General features: G+C 44.1%; 1 protein-coding gene across 2 annotated transcripts in view; it reads left to right on the top strand.

The window, feature by feature from the left end:
• Nucleotides 1-2339: 2339 nt before the first annotated feature.
• ITPR2 (inositol 1,4,5-trisphosphate receptor type 2) overlaps nucleotides 2340-19530 on the top strand; it is a 237105-nt gene continuing 219914 nt past the window's right edge. For both annotated transcript variants that reach the window (XM_079304200.1, XM_079304199.1), the window contains exon 1: nucleotides 2340-2630. In XM_079304200.1, coding sequence (XP_079160326.1) covers nucleotides 2539-2630 — 92 coding nt within the window. In that variant the 5' untranslated portion in view covers nucleotides 2340-2538. The remainder of the gene's footprint in view (nucleotides 2631-19530) is intronic.

The raw sequence follows: 19530 nt of genomic DNA, 5'->3' as shown, positions 1-19530 counted from the left end.
GCACAGGATATTGTCAATGCATTGTAAAGCCTTTGCTGCTCAGCTCAGAACCACATTTCCATGAAATAGAACACCTGAGCTCTCTGTGTGGTGGCTCCTGGAGGGCTCCTGGGTCAGTGCTTTTCACGTAGTCAGCACGTGGGCAGGGAGCCAGAGCTTCTCTGCCCTCTGGTGCTTTGTGCTGCTTGGACTTCCAGTTTCTAATTCTGGTGTGCTTTAAATTAGTCCAGCTAGGGAGTTTGCTGTGTGTGTTTGGGGCAGTTTGAAGGGCCTCATCTTTGGTTTTCCTGTGCAAGGGCTGGGTCCTGAATGGGGAACCTATTCTCTTCATATGGCTTTTCCAGGTAGGATTTAATAACTGTGGTGACACCGGAGACTGAGCTGGAAGAATGTGGGGAAGTGTCAGATCCAGGGCCTGTATATGTGTGCACAGAATCACAGGATGGATTGGGCTGGAAGGGACATCAAAACCCATCCAGTTCCAATCCCCTGCTCCATCCAGCCTGGCCTTGGACACTTCCTGGGATCCAGGGGCAGCCACAGCTTCTCTGGGAAATCTGTGCCAGTGCCTCCCCACCCTCACAGGGATGAAATTATTCCTAATATCCAATCTAAACCCACCCTTTTTCAGTTTAAAGCCGTTCTCCCTTCTCCTATCACTCCACGCTCTTGTAAAAAGTCACTCTCTGGTTTTCTTGTAAGCCCCCTTTAGGTACTGGTAGGTGCTATAAAGTTTCACCAGAGCCCTCTCTTCCACAGGCTGAACAAACCTCATTCTCCCAGCCTGTCTCCAGAGGAGAGGTCTCTGCTGGTGTCTTTGTATCCCAACGGGTACACAAGAAACTGACAAATCCAATATATTCAACAGGAGCAAAAGAGGGACCTCTAGAATGGCATAACATACATCTAGATGGTAAGATGCTTTTTTTTTTTAATTTGGAGACTCATAATTTCTGATCTCAACAATTTATGTTCAGAAGTGCAGTAAGATTGAAGTTACAGATCTGAGAGATTAAATTGAAGTGTGAAACCCCCAGCTTGTTACTCACTGCCAGCAGTCTGCACAATCCTGCAACTAGATTAATATTCTTATAATTTCAGAGTTAGTACTTGATCAGGCTCTTTTTTCTTATTGCAAATAGTATTTTTTTTCATATAGTGGTTAACAAATACTATGACTGAATTTGCTTGTAACTAGGAGAGCTGTGTCAGTTAGGTAAATTTCACCTGAAAACTCATAAAAAGTAGAAATAGTTTCATTCTTAGAAACAAAACAAAAAATACACTTTTAAGGAATGTACAGTATTTTTAAGAATAATAATTCCCTGCTGGGAATAGCCTTACCTTGGAACTGAACTCTTCCATCAATAGTGGATGCAGGGTTTGGTGGGCTGGTCCTTGGTTTTGGGCAGTGAGCTGGAGCAGAGTGGGTTTGTGCAGCCCCTCTGAGCCCCTTTGCCACCAAGGCTGGGCTGCCACCTCTCTGGCAACCGTGTCCTTTTCCAGCTGGGCAAGCCAGGAGAGCCCAGGCAGCGTGGGGAAGCTGCAATGGCCTGGGCAGGAAGGGCTTCCAGAATGCTCTGTACATCGAGGGTGGGTTTTATAATTGTTAGATTCGTGGTGATTTTCTTGTGGAAATGTGTGCTGTGGGGGTGAGAGGGGCCCTGAGCCCTGGGTGTCCCTGTGTGCAGGGAGGGCAGAGCAGGGCCAGGCTCTGCTCCGGGGCCCAGCAATGGCACCAGAGCCACGGGCAGGGACTGAGCCCAGGGGGCTCCACCTGCACATGGGGCACAACTTGTGTCCTGTGCAGTGACTGAGCCTGGACAGAGACCAGAGAGGGTGTGGAGTCTCCTCACTGGGGATATTCCAGAATTGGACACAATCCTGTGCTCTGGGATGGCCGCGCTGGAGCAGGGAGATGGCACCATTGACCCACTGTGGTCCCTTCAGCCTGACCCACCCTGGGATTCTGTGAACACTGCAGCATGGTCTGCTTCTCACTAAAAAAAAATTAGCTAAAAGAGTTGTGGTTCCTGAAGTCTGCAAGCCATAAAACAGAAGGTGACACTTTTAGCCACCTCTCCAAGCCCACTCTCTCGGCGGAGCTGTGGGGAAGAGCCGCCGTCCCCTCACGCTCCCCCTTTCGGCCTGCGCCCCTCAGCCGCTGCCCCCGCGGGTTCTGACCGGGGGGCTCGGCAGCCTCTTCCCGGCCGGAGGCCAGCCAGGTCCGCCTGCCCCAGGCTCGGTGCTCTGTCCCAGGCTCGGTGCTCCGGCCGGGGCGGAGCGGGGGCGGGCAGGGGCGGAGGCGCGGGGGGCGGGCGGGGGCCGGGCCGTGCAGAGCCGCGCACCGCGCTCCTGTCAGCCCTTACGGCACCTCAGGGGCCGCGCTCAGCCCCCCGCCCGCCCGCCTCGGCTCCCAGCCTCATCACGGGTCGCTGTCATTTGTTTTGATTTTTTTTTTTTATTTTTTTTTATTTTTTTTTTTTTTTTTCACCACGAAGGGGAGGAGCGCGGAACCCAGCTGGAAAATGAACCAGAATGTCTGAGAAAATGTCCAGCTTTCTGTACATCGGGGACATCGTGTCCCTGTACGCGGAGGGCTCCGTCAACGGCTTCATCAGCACGCTGGGGTGAGTGAGAGCCGGGCGCGCTGCGCCGAGCCGGCCCGCGGGCAGCGCCGGCGGCGGCGGCACAGGAAGGGGCGGCAGCGCTGCTCGGCGGAGCGGGGAAAGTAGGAAGTGATGGGGAGCGGCGGGGGATGAGAGAAGTTCCCGAGCGGGGCCCGGGCGGCCGCGGTGCCGGCGGCGGTGCCGGGATCCCCGCTCGGCTGCTGCCGGGGCTGCGCCCCCGCGCCGGCCCCGAGCGCGGCACCGGAGCCCGCTCTCTGCCCTGCCCTACGGGCTTTATGTACGGCTGACCTTCTAATTAATTGGGTTTTATTGCCCGTCCGAGAATTTTGGACAAAGACGTAAAAGGCAAAACCTTTGCTTTCTTTCTTTCTCATGGTCGTAATCAGCTCGTTAAATGTGCATCCCTTTATGTCCAGCACAATCTGCTTGTCAGTGATGAGATATTTATAATCAGATGTTTAGCTTCATGGGGATGTTATTCCCGTGAGCTCTTTCTCTTTGCGAGGCGAAGAAGGTGTATTTTAGCTGTGGCTACTTCACTGAACCGCTGCTTGTTTCAGGTTTTTATTAACAGTGTCCCTAAGTCACTCTCTTGGAATCCAGGGAGCGCAGAATGACAGAGATACACTGATAGACTTCTTTATGTTGACACATTTTTTAAAACCATCCTGTGGTTTGGTTGCAGTGACCTGTCCCGAGGATGCAGTGGTTCTTCTGATGTTTGTAGGAGAGCTGCAGGAGCTTCAGTGACTTTGTGGCATGTCCTGAAACCTTTGCCACTGGCAACAGTTCTGCGCTGGTTGTAAGCAATTGGCAAGGAAGGTCAAACTCTAGTAAATATCTGCTTAAACATTAGTGATACCCTCAAAATAGCAGTGAAACACTAAGGCAAGTTAATGTGTGCCTGGGTATTGCTCCCGTGTTTGTTTTGGGCTCCCTGTGTTCTGAGATCCCTGCCATGGGGCGACTGTCAGTGTGAAAATGCAAATAATCAGTGTCTAGGTTAACTTGGTGTGCTGCTCTACTGAAAAAGAGCTGGTGTTCAAGGTCTTTTATATTTTCTGAAGTCTTATGATTGCGTCCAATCCTTGCTGTTCACTCTTTTGATCTGTTGACAAGTGTTTTTCCATGGTGTGTTCCTCTATTTGTTGATTTGGCGCCTTGTCTCTCCGTGACTCCCCATGTTGTCTCACATCTTTTGTTTTGCTGTCTCTTACAACTTGAAATTCTGTCTGAAAAACTTTGCTTTTCTGCAGCTGTTAATTGCTGGATATTGTTTCTTATTCTTGTTCTCCCCAGCACTTCCTTTTTGCTGGCAGGGTCTGTTGTTGGTTGGTGGTGTTGTGTCTCATTGCTGGGCTCTGTTATCCGGAGGAAGCTGAGTGTGCCGTGCTTTTGCTTTTCATTGTGTTCCTCCTTTCTGAGAACACCTGCTCGTGTCATGGATGTTCCTGCTGTGACTGCTGCTTGTGCAACTTGAATATGTGTTAGCACTGTCCTGTCACAGAATTCAGGCTGCTGATCTTCCCCTGAGTAAACTCCCTCTCAGAGTTAAGGCAGGACATTTACTCCCAGTTTTATAGAGGAGAAGCCAAGATCCAGCCTTGCCCAGGGCACATGGGAGCTCTTTACTAGAAGAAACAAGTGAGCTCGAGCCAACATTTTCTATCCAGTTTCTCTTTTAGCTGGAAAACCCAGCCCAAGAAAACTACCTGGGATGAGACAGGAGTTCAAGAATGCTGATGTACCTCTGTTGGCTTTTCAGTACAGCTTTTTTGTGCCCTGCTCCCTGGCATGGTAAAGACAGCTGCAGAACCAGGAGGCTGAAGTGGAGGAGCTCTGGGAAGCTTGAAGTCACCAGTGGAAAACTCCCATGGCTACTCAATGGGAATGCTGACCCCTCTGCTGGTGGTACAAGAGCTTGGACTGAAATTTAAAACAGAGGTGCCAAATGACGTTGTGCCAGCTATTGCAATTGCTGCCTTTGGACTGGCTGCAGAAACACAGGGGGCAAAAAAACCTCTTCTGTTCAGGGGAAAAAGCTTGGCCAGCTGCATTTTTGGTGTGCAACCATTGCTGAACTCCTGCACCTTCTGCATTCCTGCAGGTTCTCTGCAAATCTCTGGAAAGAGGAGGCCTAAGTGGGGTAGGATTGGGAATTACTTGTTTCATTTGGCTGATGTGAATCCTTGTTTAATTGCTCTTGTTCAGATTGCTCAGGATGCTGTTCTGAAAAGTCAGCTTGCCCAGCAGCTCTCTTACACTACTGAGCCCAGTGGGGAGTCTCATGCTGTTTCAAAAACTTGAAATCCAGCTCAGGGCTAGTGACTGTTCAGCTGAGAGAGAGTCCTGTTTATTTTAAGCTGTCAAAGGCTAATTGTTTCTTAGACAAAACATGAGCAAGGCCATTCTATAAATAAGGTAAAAAAGTGCACAGCACCTCTCCAAGCAGGTCAAGACTGTCACGTCAGTGGACACCACTCCTTGAAGGGTTGATCCAACTCAATACATGAATTTTGAGGGAGATTTTGAAGCATATATAGGCTGTTTCTTGAATTTTTGAGTATTTTTTCCTCACTTGCCAGTGCAGAAATTTTTACATGCTCAGTGTTGCCAGCAAACTAAAAGCTGAGAGGAATATGTAGCTGAGCTGTCCAGATCATGTGTTGGGCCAGGTTAATATCTACTGTAACCTGAGTGTGGAAATCTTGCTCTGCTGTAGTTTGGGAGGTATAAACCACCTCCTTTTAGGAGACAGAGGATCTGTGGCCCTGTGTCCAGGTGAGCATGCTGAGAGGTGCTAGGTAGGAGCAGGAGTGCCTTTCCACACCTTCCTCTACAAAGAGGGTTTGAGAATTGCTGTAACTACATTCTGTAAGTGGGTCCCAAAGGCTTGGAACATTTCTTGCAGCTGGAAGAAGTCTGTGTCCTTGCCCTCTCCCTCCTTGTCTGTGAATGGTTTCATGCTATAAACAGCTGTTGGATGTGAGCATGAAGGCTCTGCTTTCAGCTTTGATCCCTCTTAGTTAGAAGAGGAAACTGAACCTCTCTTCTACCATCTGGGTTAGTGCTGCAGGGTGGGATGGGAACAGGCAAGTTGGGCACTGCTGCTCCAATTCTTGCTCCTTGGTCTGTGTTTTAAAAGAAAGCAGCTTTGCTCAGTTTTGGAAGGAGAGGTTTAACCATCTGTCTCCAGAATGTTCCAGGCTGTGAATCCCATAAGGAGAGGGGCACCTCTGGATCATGGTAAAGGAGAGGGTTTCAGGCCTCAGCATTCCCTGTTTGCTACTGCAGACCTTTGGATTCTTGAGGTACTGAGAGCCCAAGAAATCCCCTGCTCTTTTTTTTTTCTGCTTGGCTTTGGGCATCCTCTGGGTTTGGATGCTGCTTCCAGGTGCTGATGATATGTAGTCTGGCTTTTCCAACCTCAAGGCTCTCTGAGTTTCCTCACCTGCCCTCCTTCCTTTTAAAACATGAGAATTCTTTTGGATGTGTGAGCTGATAGTCGAGGAAGTGTTTGGGAAAAGCAATTTCCATCCATTGGTAGCATTCTGTCATTGCAAGATAGGTTTGATACTGGATTATTTAACTATGTTAATTCTGTAGGGCTTTCACTTTTTTAGCTTTTAGTCTGTTTTGGCTTCTGCCCAGTTGGAGGCCTTATGTCTACAGGAGATGTGTGGCAGGGCCAGGCAGTGGATCCAGTGATCTCACATTGTCCTAGGCTGGTGTTGAGACCACCTTTCCCAATATTTTGGCTGTGAATGCTCTCAGTGATGCATGGTGGCAATTAAAACTGCATTAATCACCTATCAGTACAATGAGGGGAAGAAAATATTCTTGCCTGGAGAGGTGGTGATGGGTGGAAAAGTGAGTAATGACAATGGCCAGGATCAGCTGTAGGAAAGTTTGACGATGGGCCTGTTAGTCACCATGGGGAGCTGCATTCCTGTCTCACCTCCATAAATGTGCAGTGGGAGATCTCCTGGAACATAATTAATGGAGCATGCAGAGGACCTGCCTGCTCAGTGATAGATGGCTCTGGGTGACAAGGGGTCTGATTAGCAGCAAAAACTGTGTTGTAAAATATTTTGGACTCATTTCCTTGTATGTAATGTTGATTTTTCTTAAAAACTTCTCTTGATTTGTGAAACAGTTTGCTGCAATTTTCTTACTCAAAATATTCCAGATTCATTCAGGCTTCTTTGCTGGATTTTTTTTGTGAATTAGTTGCCTTGAACTTGGGCTTCACAGGGGGCTGAGTCAATCGTACTCTGTGAAGAGACAAGGTTAAGTAGAAAGTGCTTGGGAAGCAGCCTGAATTACAATGTTGCAAGTATAGCAAAGGCTAAAATAGGTCATCTTGGTGGCTTCGGGAATGGTGCTAAGAGAAAAGATGTAGTGACTGATGGTAGCTCTAAGACACCAATGTGGTGTTTTTATCAGTACACTCATTTTTTCAACCTTTCTCTCCTGCTCTCTGTATGTGTAAGCTATGGTTAAGGAACAGAGTCCTTTAATTAATGGCAAATTTTTGTTTCATGTACCAGCTGGGAAAAGGCAATTAGTCAGGAAAGAATAAAAAGTCTGAAGAAAGTGAGAGTGGCATAACTAGAATTAATCATAATTTGATTCTGACATATAGACAATCAAATAATACCTAAAAGAGAGACGAGAGTATGAATTTCAGCTTTTCTGTGGGAAAAAGCACTTGAATGTTTTGTTTCCTAGGTACTTCAGACTGATAGAACCAGTGAAGTGTGACAGTTTTGATTGTATGATTCTGATTTATTTTTTAAATACTCTGTGGGATTGGCATTTTCAGGAATGTGTTCTCTTGGTTGTCCTTCTAATGCAGCAGACCTGGTCTGAATTCTGCAGCTGCTTTGAATATATGGTGGTGTACACTTTCCAGCTGCACAGTGTATTTCTTCTCTGTGATTACTAATAAGCTCTATTAGATGCATTATTAACTACTTTCATTGATCTTACAATAAATGCCATGTAAGTGGAGATGTAGGCACATAAATGCACCCCTGTATCTCACATACCTTGCTATTCAATCCATATATCAAAGCTCATATCCTCTGTAATTATCCACTCTCACCAGCAATTAGGCACTGCTCCAGCTTTTATAACAACCTTATTTTGATGCTTGTTTCAAATGCTCTAACAGCAGTACCATCTCTAAATAAACAATGAGACAAAGCTTTCCACAAAGCAGCCTCAGGGGAATGCAGCAGTCCATGAGCCCCAGGGGAAGTTGGTTTGTTTTAGAAGTTTTACTTGTTCACAGAGCAGAGCCTTGGTGTGAGGGAACATAACATTAGACTTAATTACAGCAGTATGATTTATGAGGCTGTATGCTTAAATGTAATATCCTTGGTTCAAAGGGCTCATTCTCAAACAGAATTGGAGAGAAAATGGGGGTTAAGGAAAGAAGTGATTGATTGATGTGGAAGTGAGTTTACCCATAAGCTGTGTGGTGGTAACTGGAAATAAGAGAGGGCTTGGATTTTGAATTGACACAGGACTCACAACTTCTGTAGTTCTCAGCTGGGCTGTGGGTGATGTGGGGAGTAGTCAGGAAAGAGAGGGCACATTGTTTGACCTGAAGTCTTTTTTGCCTTGCTTTTACATGATGATGGGATTAAACTAGACCACCTGTGCGTGGTTCTTGGTGTCACTAGAAACCACAGTTACCCTGTATTTTAACAGTACTGCAGAGGAAGAAGTCAGTCAATCTCTGACTTCCTTAGCCTGGAAGATTGTTTCCCAAGGGACACAGGAGCCTTGGCTCAGCTGGGTGTTTCAGAGCACAGTGAGGTCTTTGGAACCTTCTCCTGGTGCTGCTCAGCTGGAGCCTGAGCCTCTTTGTTGGGCAACAGCACAAAGCTGTGCCCTCTGCACTTGAAAGTCTGCTTGCTTTGAAAGGTCTGCTGCTTCTTGGAGCAGAAAAGGGATGTGGGTGAAGCTCCATTGCTTTGGTACACTTGGTATCAAAATAGAGAAAGGAAAATTAACAAGTTCAAGGTTTAATTTTTACCTTGTCTGTGCTGTGTTCTGTCATTTGGTCAGAGATGCATATTTTAATTCCTTTAAGGACATAATCCCCCTTATGACTGATTGCTTTACACTTTCATTTGTTATTTGTAAATCTGATTCCATGTAATTACTTGAACCAGCAGTTCCACCACTACGTAGATGTGTAGGCACTTCCTGACATGGGTCCTGGTTTCAGCTGTTTATGGTGCTAAACCCTGATATTTGGGACCCAGGATAGATGCCTGGAGCTGAATGCTTTGCTGTGGAAAGTTTCAAGTAAAATAGCCTTTCTGAGAACAGGATTAGCCAAAATACCCCAAACAAGCACCAAACCAAAAAAGCATGTTATCCCTGTTTTTTTATAAAACCCCAAGACTCTTGCAGATGGGTGGCAAGAGTCTTCCTGAGCTGCAGGGCTCTCTCCAGCACCACTTCTCCAGCATGGAGGGCTTGTCTTTTTCTCTCCCCTGTGGAGTTTTGCCCAGGTTAGGCAGGTGTAAGTTGAGGAAGGATTTCACCCTCAGACTTTGTGGGCTATCATGAAACCTGCCTCTTGCTGGGGGGGCAACAGTTTTACCTGGCAGGGTCAGCTTCTCTCTGCTGACACTGGGCACCAGGAGCTCTCAACCTGACCTGCATCTGTGTGGGAGGTGAATCCCAATTCCCAGGATTTCCAGATTCCTTTCCTGGGGGCCACAGGAGAGCTTCAGTTGTCCAGCTGCTTTGTGCTCCCAATCTGTGGAGAAGTAAAAATAATTTTTTAGTTTAGTTTTAGTGCCTCAATTCTGTTCAAATACAAAACAAACTGAGAAATAACATTCTTGTAAGGTAAGGCTTTTGGTAACAGAGTTAAACAAGAAAAACACAGAGTTAGGATGTACTTATTCATGTCTGATATTAAGCAGTGCTTGAGGTTTTAAGGGGCTCTTTTGGCTGTGGTAGCCAAAAGGTTGTGTCAGGAATGGTCTTGTTGCTCTTTTTTCTGGTTTTGTGACTCTTTCTGTGCCTCAGCCTCTGTCTACTTCTTATCCTCATTTGTTTGCATGTTTTGATTGCTGTTGAGGAGAAACAAAGTGTTGTCCAAAGTATGTGATTTAAAACCAGTTCTTGTTCATTGCTTAGTGACAAGGGAAAGAGGACCCTGAAGGGTGGGCTATAGGCTGCAGAAAAGAATGTGGGGAAAACATCCTCCCCTGTGCTTCCAGTGCTCCCTTGCTGGAAGATGAAAAGGAGGAAGAGAGGTGTGCTGATGAATTTAGGATGAGAAGTGAGCAGAGCAAGTGTTAGAAGTGAAGTGAGGCTGAAGAGGAGCAGGAGCTGCAGTTACCAAGAGATCTGCAGCCCCTGCTGAGAGAAAATAGCTCTGAAAGCTACTGACAAACTTTGTTATTTTCAAAGGGAAGAAGTCAGCTCTCCATTGCCACTGTTTACTGTGCTTTTTCAAATGTCTGAGGCCTGTACTAAGCCTGGTGATGTTTCAAACACTTGAATATTTGTTTGGTTTTTTTCTGAATGTTTCTGACTTTGTGCAGTAAAAAGAATGTTTTATACCACCTTCTCCAAGAGAATGTCTGAGGTAAAATGCCAGTTCCTCAGAAAGAAATTTAAGATTGCCTGTGATACTTTTTGTAACAACAAAAGTTAGAGATAACAAATTGTGGTACTTGGTAATCTTCTTCTGTCGTAAAGTTGGGGCAATTCATTTGAAATGTCACTTTAGGTCAGTGCTGCTGCACGAGTGAAGGTACTGGGTTGAAATTTGTATGAAAGTACTTGGCAGGAGGAGGCTGGAAGAGCATATCCAAATGTGGTGGTTATCCCTGTGGGTCCCTTCCAACTCAGCTTGCTCTGTGATTCTGTGATTTGACAGCAAGTTAAACTTCCTTCAGCTCTTTTCTGTATGATATTAAAACAGTAGTCAAGTTTTTTGTTCTTTGACCTCTGACAGATAAAAATCAATGTCATTTAAAAGGAAAATCAACAAACAAACCCTGAAACAAGGCTCTTTATATGAAACTCAAAATACAGAAACTTCTTGTGATTCAATGCTTGGGCTTCTTATCTTGATTTTCTCTTAGAGGCTTGTTTGAATTTCAAACAGCTTTTTTATTCCCTGCTCTTGACACACACAAGTTAATCAGTGCTGCAGGGGCAGTTGAAAGGACACAGAATTAGGGAAACAACTGCTTAAACTCTTAGTAAGCCCCAGATTTTTATACCTGCTTCCCACAGTTAAAAGACAGCAATCCAGTTCTTAAGAGTAAATTTTGGGTAGTTGTGTCACATTGAGCACTGTGATGTGGAAAATTTAACTTGGCAGCTTTAGAGGGCAGCAAAGTTGGATGTGAGCAATGTAGTTTTGTCCTGAATCTCACAGTACCTGACTTGATTTGTAAAATCTCAGCTCCTACAACTCTCTTACTTTTGGATATCCTCAGCTTCTCCCTCGTGTGCTTTGCTAAAATATTCCCAGTCAACTTTCAGTCTGGCTAATACTTTTTAACTGTTCAGAAACAATATATAAAGAGAGGAAGCAAAACCAATGTAATAGGAAAGATTGGATATCACTTTTGAAAACACTGAGAACAGATCTTTGTTCAGTTCAATGCTGAAAAATGTTCAAATGCATCAGTAAGCAAGTTTCATTCTTCTGATCAAAGAATAAAAGTTTAAAGCCTTCCTAGAAAATTGGGGTTTTAAAATATCATTAAAAATATAAATTTTTCCTTTAAATCATAAAAGTACAAAATAACATACAGAAAAATTAATGATTTTTTAATGTTGGTGGTGAGGAAATAACCATTTATTTGTGCCAGGCTGGCCAAGCTGATAAAGGGATGGAGCCCTGGCACAGGTTTCCCAGAGCAGCTGTGGCTGCCCCATCCCTGGAAGTGTTCCAGGCCAGGCTGGATGGAGCTCTGAGAGCAACCTGGGATAGTAGAAGGTGTCCCTGCACATGGCAAGGGGGTGGAATGAGATGATCTTTAAGGATCCTTCCAGTCCAGGCCATTCTATGATATTGTATATTCTTTTCCTCATAAAAAGTAACTCAAAAAATAATTTCAAAGCTTCTTGACATTATTTCCTGTATAAGTGTAGGTCCTACACTTGCACATTTGTTGATTTATACTGCAAAGATGCCATGAGACAATTTTTTCAAAGAACCTGTTGAAAAGGATACAAACTCAGACTACCCAGGCTGGATCTTCAGGAGTATTAAAAGGTAAGTTAAGGTTTGATCAAGAAACCCCTCAGAGGCAGATACCTGGCTATTCAGAGAGGGCACTGCTGTGGCTCCTGGGCAGCTGCAGGGTCTGGCTTAGAGGTTTGCTCAGTTTGTGTTAGCAGTGGCTTCTCTTGCAGAAACAAAACAAGGTCAGGACCTGGCAGGCAATTAAGTCTTGTCTGTATTAACTTTTGTAGTTGAACAGGTTTTTTCTGTCAGTGAAGGCAAGGACCAATGAATGTCCCACACCTCCTCCCCCTGTAATATCTAGGATACAGTGAAACCATGCTATGTAAAGTTTGGTTATAGCAGCTCATTTGAGGCTGTGGAGACAAACTCTCCATTTCATCTGATCCATTTCCTTTCTGTGCTGGATTAAGCTGTCTCTGTGATTAGGCTGCTCTTTTCCTTGAGCAGAGCTCAAAGTGGGACAGTGCTGGTTTGAGTTTCCAAGCATGGATCTAAAGTATGTTTGAAGGGAAACATTGGATTAAGGGGTGGGACACGAGCAGAAGAGCCACTTGTGCAAGACTGTTGACAAATTGTGGAATACAACCAAAGACTCCAAGTTCTGGGCCAGTGCTGTTTTATAAGCATTGATCTGCTCAATGCATGAATTGTTTTATATTGGTTTATCTAACAGTAACTGGGCTTACACCAGTAGTGACAAAGCTAGTTAGTTCATTAAGGTTCCCATGTGTCAAAAGTTTTGTTGTTTTATTTTGTGTCTAAAGATAAAGAATTTATCATTTTGAGAAATCTCTGTGCTGAAGAGAGTCTTACACTTGCTGGCATTATTGTTATGCTTACCCTTTGGGGGGAACCTTGTTGACTGATAAGTATAATTCATGTTCTTCATTTATAATGGAGGTGAGGGAGAAAAATCCTGCTTCCTGTCTGCAACCTAAGTGGAGCAATAGAAGTCACCACCCAAAGCACTTATGCTTGGTAAAGCTGCATAAAAACTGGGCTCTGTTACCCAAGAAACTTCTTAGAAAGAAATTCAGCATCATCAGGGCAAGGTGTGCAGGTCTGAATGAGTACAGAGAACACAAGACAAAAACATCAGTCATAGAAAATCTGCTGACCCAAAAGCAATAAAATGAGTGTGCCACTGAGCCCTCTTCTCTCTGAAAACTTCTATCAAAGAAACACCTGCTGTTTGGTGTGTCCTGGGTTGAGGTAAACAAGAATTCACAAGTTTTCCAACTCATTGGACTCAACAATTATATAGGTGTTTTCCAACCTAAATGATTCTATCATTATATAAAACTATTTCCAAATGACTGATGAAAAAATCCCACCTGACACCATCTCAAACTTTGCTTTGTGACAGAAACAGCCCTTAACTCTCCAGAACTGACATAATTGCTTCTGACTGACAATAATCTGGTATCATGGGATGGATCCAACTTCCAAAGTGTAAATTTGTGACTGGTATTCGTGTGGATCCATGGTGCAAGAAGCAATCACAGACGAGAAAAAAGAACAGAGATAATTTATATTCTTTCTAATACAAGAGCTGAAAGTCTTTGGGGTAGAATTAAAGCAATAATAAAAATGCCATCTGAAAAAAGAGCTGGGTGCATCAGTAGGAGTCAAATCAAAGAGGTTTCCTAGTGACATTTTGGGGGATGAAAGTGAAACATTTTATGGGCAGCAATTAAAAACTGTCCAGGCAAATTAGGGAAATGAGGGGCAAATAAAGCCACTCTCAAACAGCAGGGTGGGGTTGCTGAGTTGGTCAAAAAAGATATTTGCTGTGGTTCTGATCTATTTTCCCACAAAATATGGGTGAGGGGAGCTTTGGATTGCTTCGTGTTTGGACCTCAGCAGAGACTTGACTTTAGGAATGACCTCACAGATCAGTTACTCAGCTGTGGAAACACAGGTGTGAGAAGGCAAGGGGCAGCTTAGAAGGTGACAAAGTAGGACAGAAATTTTTGACCTCTTTGGGGAGAAGTCCTCTTGGTGCTTGACATTTCAGATGTTTTCATTTTAATTTGTCTGAGGAAGAAGTACATAGTCAGTACATCTTGAGAGTAGCTGATACATTTGGCTGTGGGAATTAATGGGGCTGTGCTTTCATGGGTGTTCACAAATCTGAGAGCAGCAGGGTCACCCTGATGCCTCACCCAAATTAACTCTTTGCAGATATTGCCTCAGGCAGAAGATCAAGGAACTATTTCAAGGAATGACTGCTGAAAAAGGCATCACCTTTTCTTTCCTTCTCATAACTTGCAAAACTTTCTGAATAAGGTGCAAAACCTCCTGAAACACTCACTTGATGAATGTATTGCTCCTGGAACAGATTTCAGACCAGCCAAAAGCTTTCACAGGAGACCATTTGTGCTCTTGTGATCATCTGCAAGTGTAGCATTCCCTCCCTGGCAAGATCAGGGTTTTCTGATCTCATCAGGCAAGTTTGGAATTTAGAAAGGAGGTTATATTCATTCAGAAATTGTATTATGGCTTTGAAACTGCTGAAACTGGGGGTACTGGAAGAGCCATGGCTGATTTGCAAAATGTATGATTTGGTGGCATGTAAGCAGGAAGTGGAAAATGTTGCAGGAAACGTGACGCTGGCAAGACAGATAAAAGAGAGAGAGCCCAGCTCACCAGTGTCTTATGGAGGCATCACTGGAGTGTGGCTGAGGAGCTGAGGGTTTTTTTTCTTCCAGAGGATTGGTAGTTACGACTGTCCACTGACACAGTTGTGATTTATTTCACATAAATCATCCAGTGCTTGTGAAATGCACCAAAGGGCACTGCAAATTGGAGAAACTTGGCTGAATGACTTTTGTAGATGTAGAAACAAGAGTAAACCATCTATGGATTAAAAGAGAATTTGGAATTACAAGCATTTTGCTAAGTGTTTGAGACTGCAGGCTTCTAGAAAAGACACCCTATCTCAGTGTGCCCACAGGCTGATGGGTGTGAGTGGAAAGGATCATTATGGACTTCTGCCTTCAACTCTTTTATATTAAAGATTCAAGGAAATGAGGGCACTGTGTCCCACTGCTTTTGAGGAATTTAAAAATTCAGGATTGGATGAGAATATGAATTACACTCCAGAAGTTACTTTGCTTCAATATAGAGCAAATCTCTACATTATGAAGAAATTTGGGGTGATGTGGACTGTAGAAGATCAAACACTAGGCTGGAAAATCTTTTTCCAGCCTGTTAGGTAACATGAACATCTCTTGGATGGAATTTTACAGCAGAGCCTATGAAGTCCAGGGATTTCCTGGATGTGAGCAAGACATAATGAATCAAGGAGAAATTCAGTCCCAATTACTCTTTGTGCTTCCTTCTCCTATGTAGTTGAAATATGTGTTAAAATAGTCCACCCTTGTAGTGACAAGTGCAAGACTAAGAAGACCAAGTTCATGTCCAGATCAAGAATAAAGATTTCCAGCAAGCTGAGGTGAAAGAAAGTATTTTTTCCACTAGCTGCTTTTCATCTGTTATCTCAGTTTAGGTCATAGAAGAACTAAAGGAGTTTTATCCCTTTAGCCTGAAGGGTCTGCAAATATCTTGTCAGCTCTTCTTTTTGATCACTTCAGTCCTCTGAGGATAAGGAAGATATTCACAGGCATGCCAGAGTGCTGAAATGTCTTCAAGTATCTTCAAATGCTCTCAGAGTGGTCTCTACACCTTGGCTATGGGTATCTGTATTGGTTGATGATGTTACCCATTGAAGCAGCTTTGGAATTTCTGTGTTTTGGCTGAATTTTTGTTGTTTTTATGTACTGGTAGCTTCAGGGATCAAATCTGAGTACTTATTTTCTATGGATTGGTGAAGACACTAATTTTTTCTATTAAAAAATTAGTGCAGTTTTTTTCTCCCTGACTTTTGCAGCCAAAAGAAATATGGATCTATTTTGTAGGGTGCACCTTGAATACCTTCTGTGAGTTCTCAGTCCTTCTCCATATAGAATGGGACTGAATTATTGTGAATGCAATGAGGTGTGGGTTATTTAATCTAGTTAAAGAGGGAAGAGGATTTTCCTGTGCATTGTGAATATTGGTAGCTCTTTCCACATGGTTTGGTCCCAGTCTGGGGATGAGGGAATTTCTCTTTGGAGGCTGCTATTCACACCTTAAGCTGGCATGTGGGTGTCCAGATGAAATTTTGTGTGTCTGAATTTTTGATTCACATTAGCCCTAATGTGGCAGCAGCTGCTTTCAAATGGATCTTGCCTAGGTGGGGTTACAGGGGATGCTGTGAAGTCTCATTTTACTTCTTCCACCTTGGCTACAGTGTGTGAGAGGAGGGGAGGTTGGATATTTGTGCCATCCCTTGCAGATAGAGAACAGAGCACTTGCTGGTCAGTTGTTTTCTGGGCACTGTGTTGCCAGAGTAAGTCAGCAGAATATCTGATTTAAATGCCATTGAAAGTCTGCTCTACAGCTATGACAGGATCTCTTCAAAGCTAGTTGGCTGAAATTTAGCAGAACTTTGGTGAGTTAAGTGCTGTGATACTTTTTTCTAATTTCAGGATGACAAGTTAGAGACAAGCTTTTCTGTTGTGTAAACACAGAGCTTTAAACACAAACAAATAGTTATTTTTGGTGCTATTTTCCTATGACAAAAATTAAACTTGAAAGGTAAAAATAAACAAAAACATGTTCTAAAACCTTTTCAGATTAAAGGTTAGAAAAAAGAAAGAACAAAGGCTCAAGCTCACATTCTTGTTGACACAAAGCTGCAGTCCAGCCAGATTAACAGCACATTGTGAGGTACAGGAATAATTTGTAGTCCTTTTAAGTAACCAGAGTAGCAAGCAGCATATACATAGGGTGGAATAAATCCTTGAGTTTTTCTAAGAAATATGTGAATATTTAGGTTTAACTAATATTTGTTTCTATTTTAATGGATCATAAGAGAGCAGTTAACTTCTGGTGTTTATTTAGGGCACTGTACCAATGGAAGAATTTATATGTGAGTAAAGTGGTATCAGAGATGGCTGTGTCTTGTGCCTTGGTGAATAGTTTTTCAAACCACCGAGGCTGTGGATGTACACTTGCTCTGCAAGCTGTTTTTTATCAGTGGCTTCACATTACTGCTCCCCATCAAAACAGTTTATGTGAGTGTTTCTCAGCCCTCTCTAAGCAATATGAGATCATATACTTAAGCAATTTAGTAGATGATTTGTGCTAACGGGGTTGACTGTTGCTTAGAGACCCTCGGGCTCTGAAAGGTTGTAATGTGAAATGAATGACCCAGATTAATGTTTACTTTTGCCCTTGCCTGCGTTTGGGTCAGCTTAGTTCTTTTATTGAATGTTGTGATCTATGGGTCTTGTAACTCAAAGGAGTGTCAGATATGCTGTTTTATCTCCATCTGTCAAATCAGAATATAGTGGAGAATTCTGCTCCAGAGAGGTGCTTGGGGCAAGGCTGGCAGCTGGGATTTCCAGTCAGGGAGGAAGCTTGGGAAGAGCGTGTCTGTTTTAGCAGGAGGCCAGACCTTCTGCCACTCAGGCTGAAGCGTCTCAATGTCCTCTTGAACGGAAGTGTTAATCAAAATATAGCAGACTAATTGTTTATGTGAGTGGATGAGATTATCCCAGACAATGTGGTGCTGTTTGACTTGGAGAAGGAACTGTGTAACCGTATGCAAAGCTGCAGCACAGCGATAGGCGATTGGCTTTTTGATTAGGTCATAAAATCTGGGAGGTGATAAAAACTGAGCTGATTTTTGGGTGGGGTGCTCTGCTATCTTTTTAGATCAGCTTATAGCTGTGGAGTATTATTTACTATGCACAAGTGAATAGGGAATAGTAGCTGAGGCAGTGGGCAGGTTTTTAATCTTAATGTGCCAGGCAGCAGGTTAAGCTCTTGTGATAATGTGTCCGAGAGCTTTGTGGAGTGATAAGGAAAAGGTTAGAATAGTTTTACTGTGCTAAATATTATTGCACCATGTTAGATTAGAACTTTTTAAATGGGGGATGTTTGTACCAATTAGTTTGACTTGAAACTAGACGTGAGCTTTGGTATGCTTGTTTTTGTGTCCAGGCTCCCTTTGCAGGGAGAGTGTGCAGTAGTGGTTGCTGCTACAAAGTCTTAATAGGAACAGGGATGTCATGAAAATGGATCTCAGGCTTACCTGTAGTTGCACTTAAGACCTTGCACTGACACAAAGAGATGCAATACACAAAGCATCCTGAAAAGCAGATTGCCTTCCTCCTGAGAAGAGCTGCTAAAATGTATCCCACTTTGTCTACTCTGGCCAGAGAGAGCTGACATCTCTAAAAAGGGAAACAGGTGGCTTCCCATTGCATTTCTGCATGGTCCCCACCATCCTGGTTGAGAGTTGGACATACAGGAGTAAGGAATGGTGGCTACACGGTCCATCACCCATCACATTCTGACCTTGCTCCAGTGCCTGCATGGTCTTCTTCAAACCAGGTCATTTCTTTTCTCCTGTCATCCCTCACAGTGTTTCTATTCCCCTCATTTGTGCCTTTCCCACACCTTGGATTCTGCCCTTCCCACCTCCCTGCTGCTTGAGGGCATCAAGAACTTATTGCAGGACAAGCTAAAACCCCGTTTTCTGCAGCCAGGACTCTGCTCTGCATGCAGAGGAGCTGATCCAAGGCTGTCCCTCTGCCATACCTCCTGCCCAGCCTGCCAAGCAGCTGCTTGCCCAGCACTCTGACAGGTCCTGCCGGTGAGTGGAGAAGGGGAAATGTTATTTTTTCCCATGTATACAATGAAAGGAAGCGCTGTAATAAACGGAGTGAGGTAAAAAGGCTTTCCCGGCACATTACCTTCTAACACTTCTTCATCCTGTTTCTCTGCTCCAGGTCCCACTCTGCTCTGGGGATTGGGACTGAATTCCCCACAGCTGACTCCTGCCAGTCCCCAAGACCTGCCTTCCTCAGGCAGGGAAAGCTTTGTCCTGTCAAGGGAATGAAGGACCCTTGGAACTGGGCAAAGGAGGGTCTCTTGCACCTTGGCACCACTGGAGCTGGTGTAGAAAAGTGCTATTTCATTGCTAATATAGCAAAAGGAATAATAAAGTCTCCAGAAATTATGTAAAAGACAAGAGGGGTGGGTGTTAGGGTGGAGAGAGGAAATACTTGGAGATGTCTGCAGTGCTTCCTGTTTGCTTCTGAAAATTATGAGTCAGATCCCCCAGAAACAAAAGAGAGGGGTTTGAAAAATGGTGAGATTTTTAAAAAGTAATCATGCGTGCATCTGTTCTCTTGGTCTTCTGGTTTTTGAGCTCTCAGAGCTGGAGGCCATTTTTCACATTTTTCAGGGCACTGGTGACAGCAAGGAACACACATTCTTTTCCTTTCCAGTGAAAGTAGAGGGGGTTTTAATACCTTTAAATGCAGCATCAGGAAGGAGACCAATAGAAAAAATACCAAAGATTGCATGGTTTGGAATAAAATTTGTGATAGCATCACACTTCTTCTAGAGTTGACTGCTTTGGCTTGAAGAGCTTTTGCAGCAGGGGTTAGGTGTAACCCTGGAGCTGGTTTGCCTTTGCTTTCTGAGGCATGTGCTTTGGCACATACTTTGGCATATACTTTTGTGTTGTGTGTGCCCGGATTGTGTTTGAGACTGATCCAGAAGAAGGAACCATGCTCCTTTTTCCCAGGTCAGCCACAGTCT

This window comes from Erithacus rubecula (genome assembly GCF_903797595.1).
Source record: "Erithacus rubecula genome assembly, chromosome: 4".
NCBI lineage: Eukaryota > Metazoa > Chordata > Aves > Passeriformes > Muscicapidae > Erithacus > Erithacus rubecula.
The sequence above is the reverse complement of the archived record's forward strand: the minus strand, read 5'-3'. Positions and strand labels throughout refer to the sequence as shown.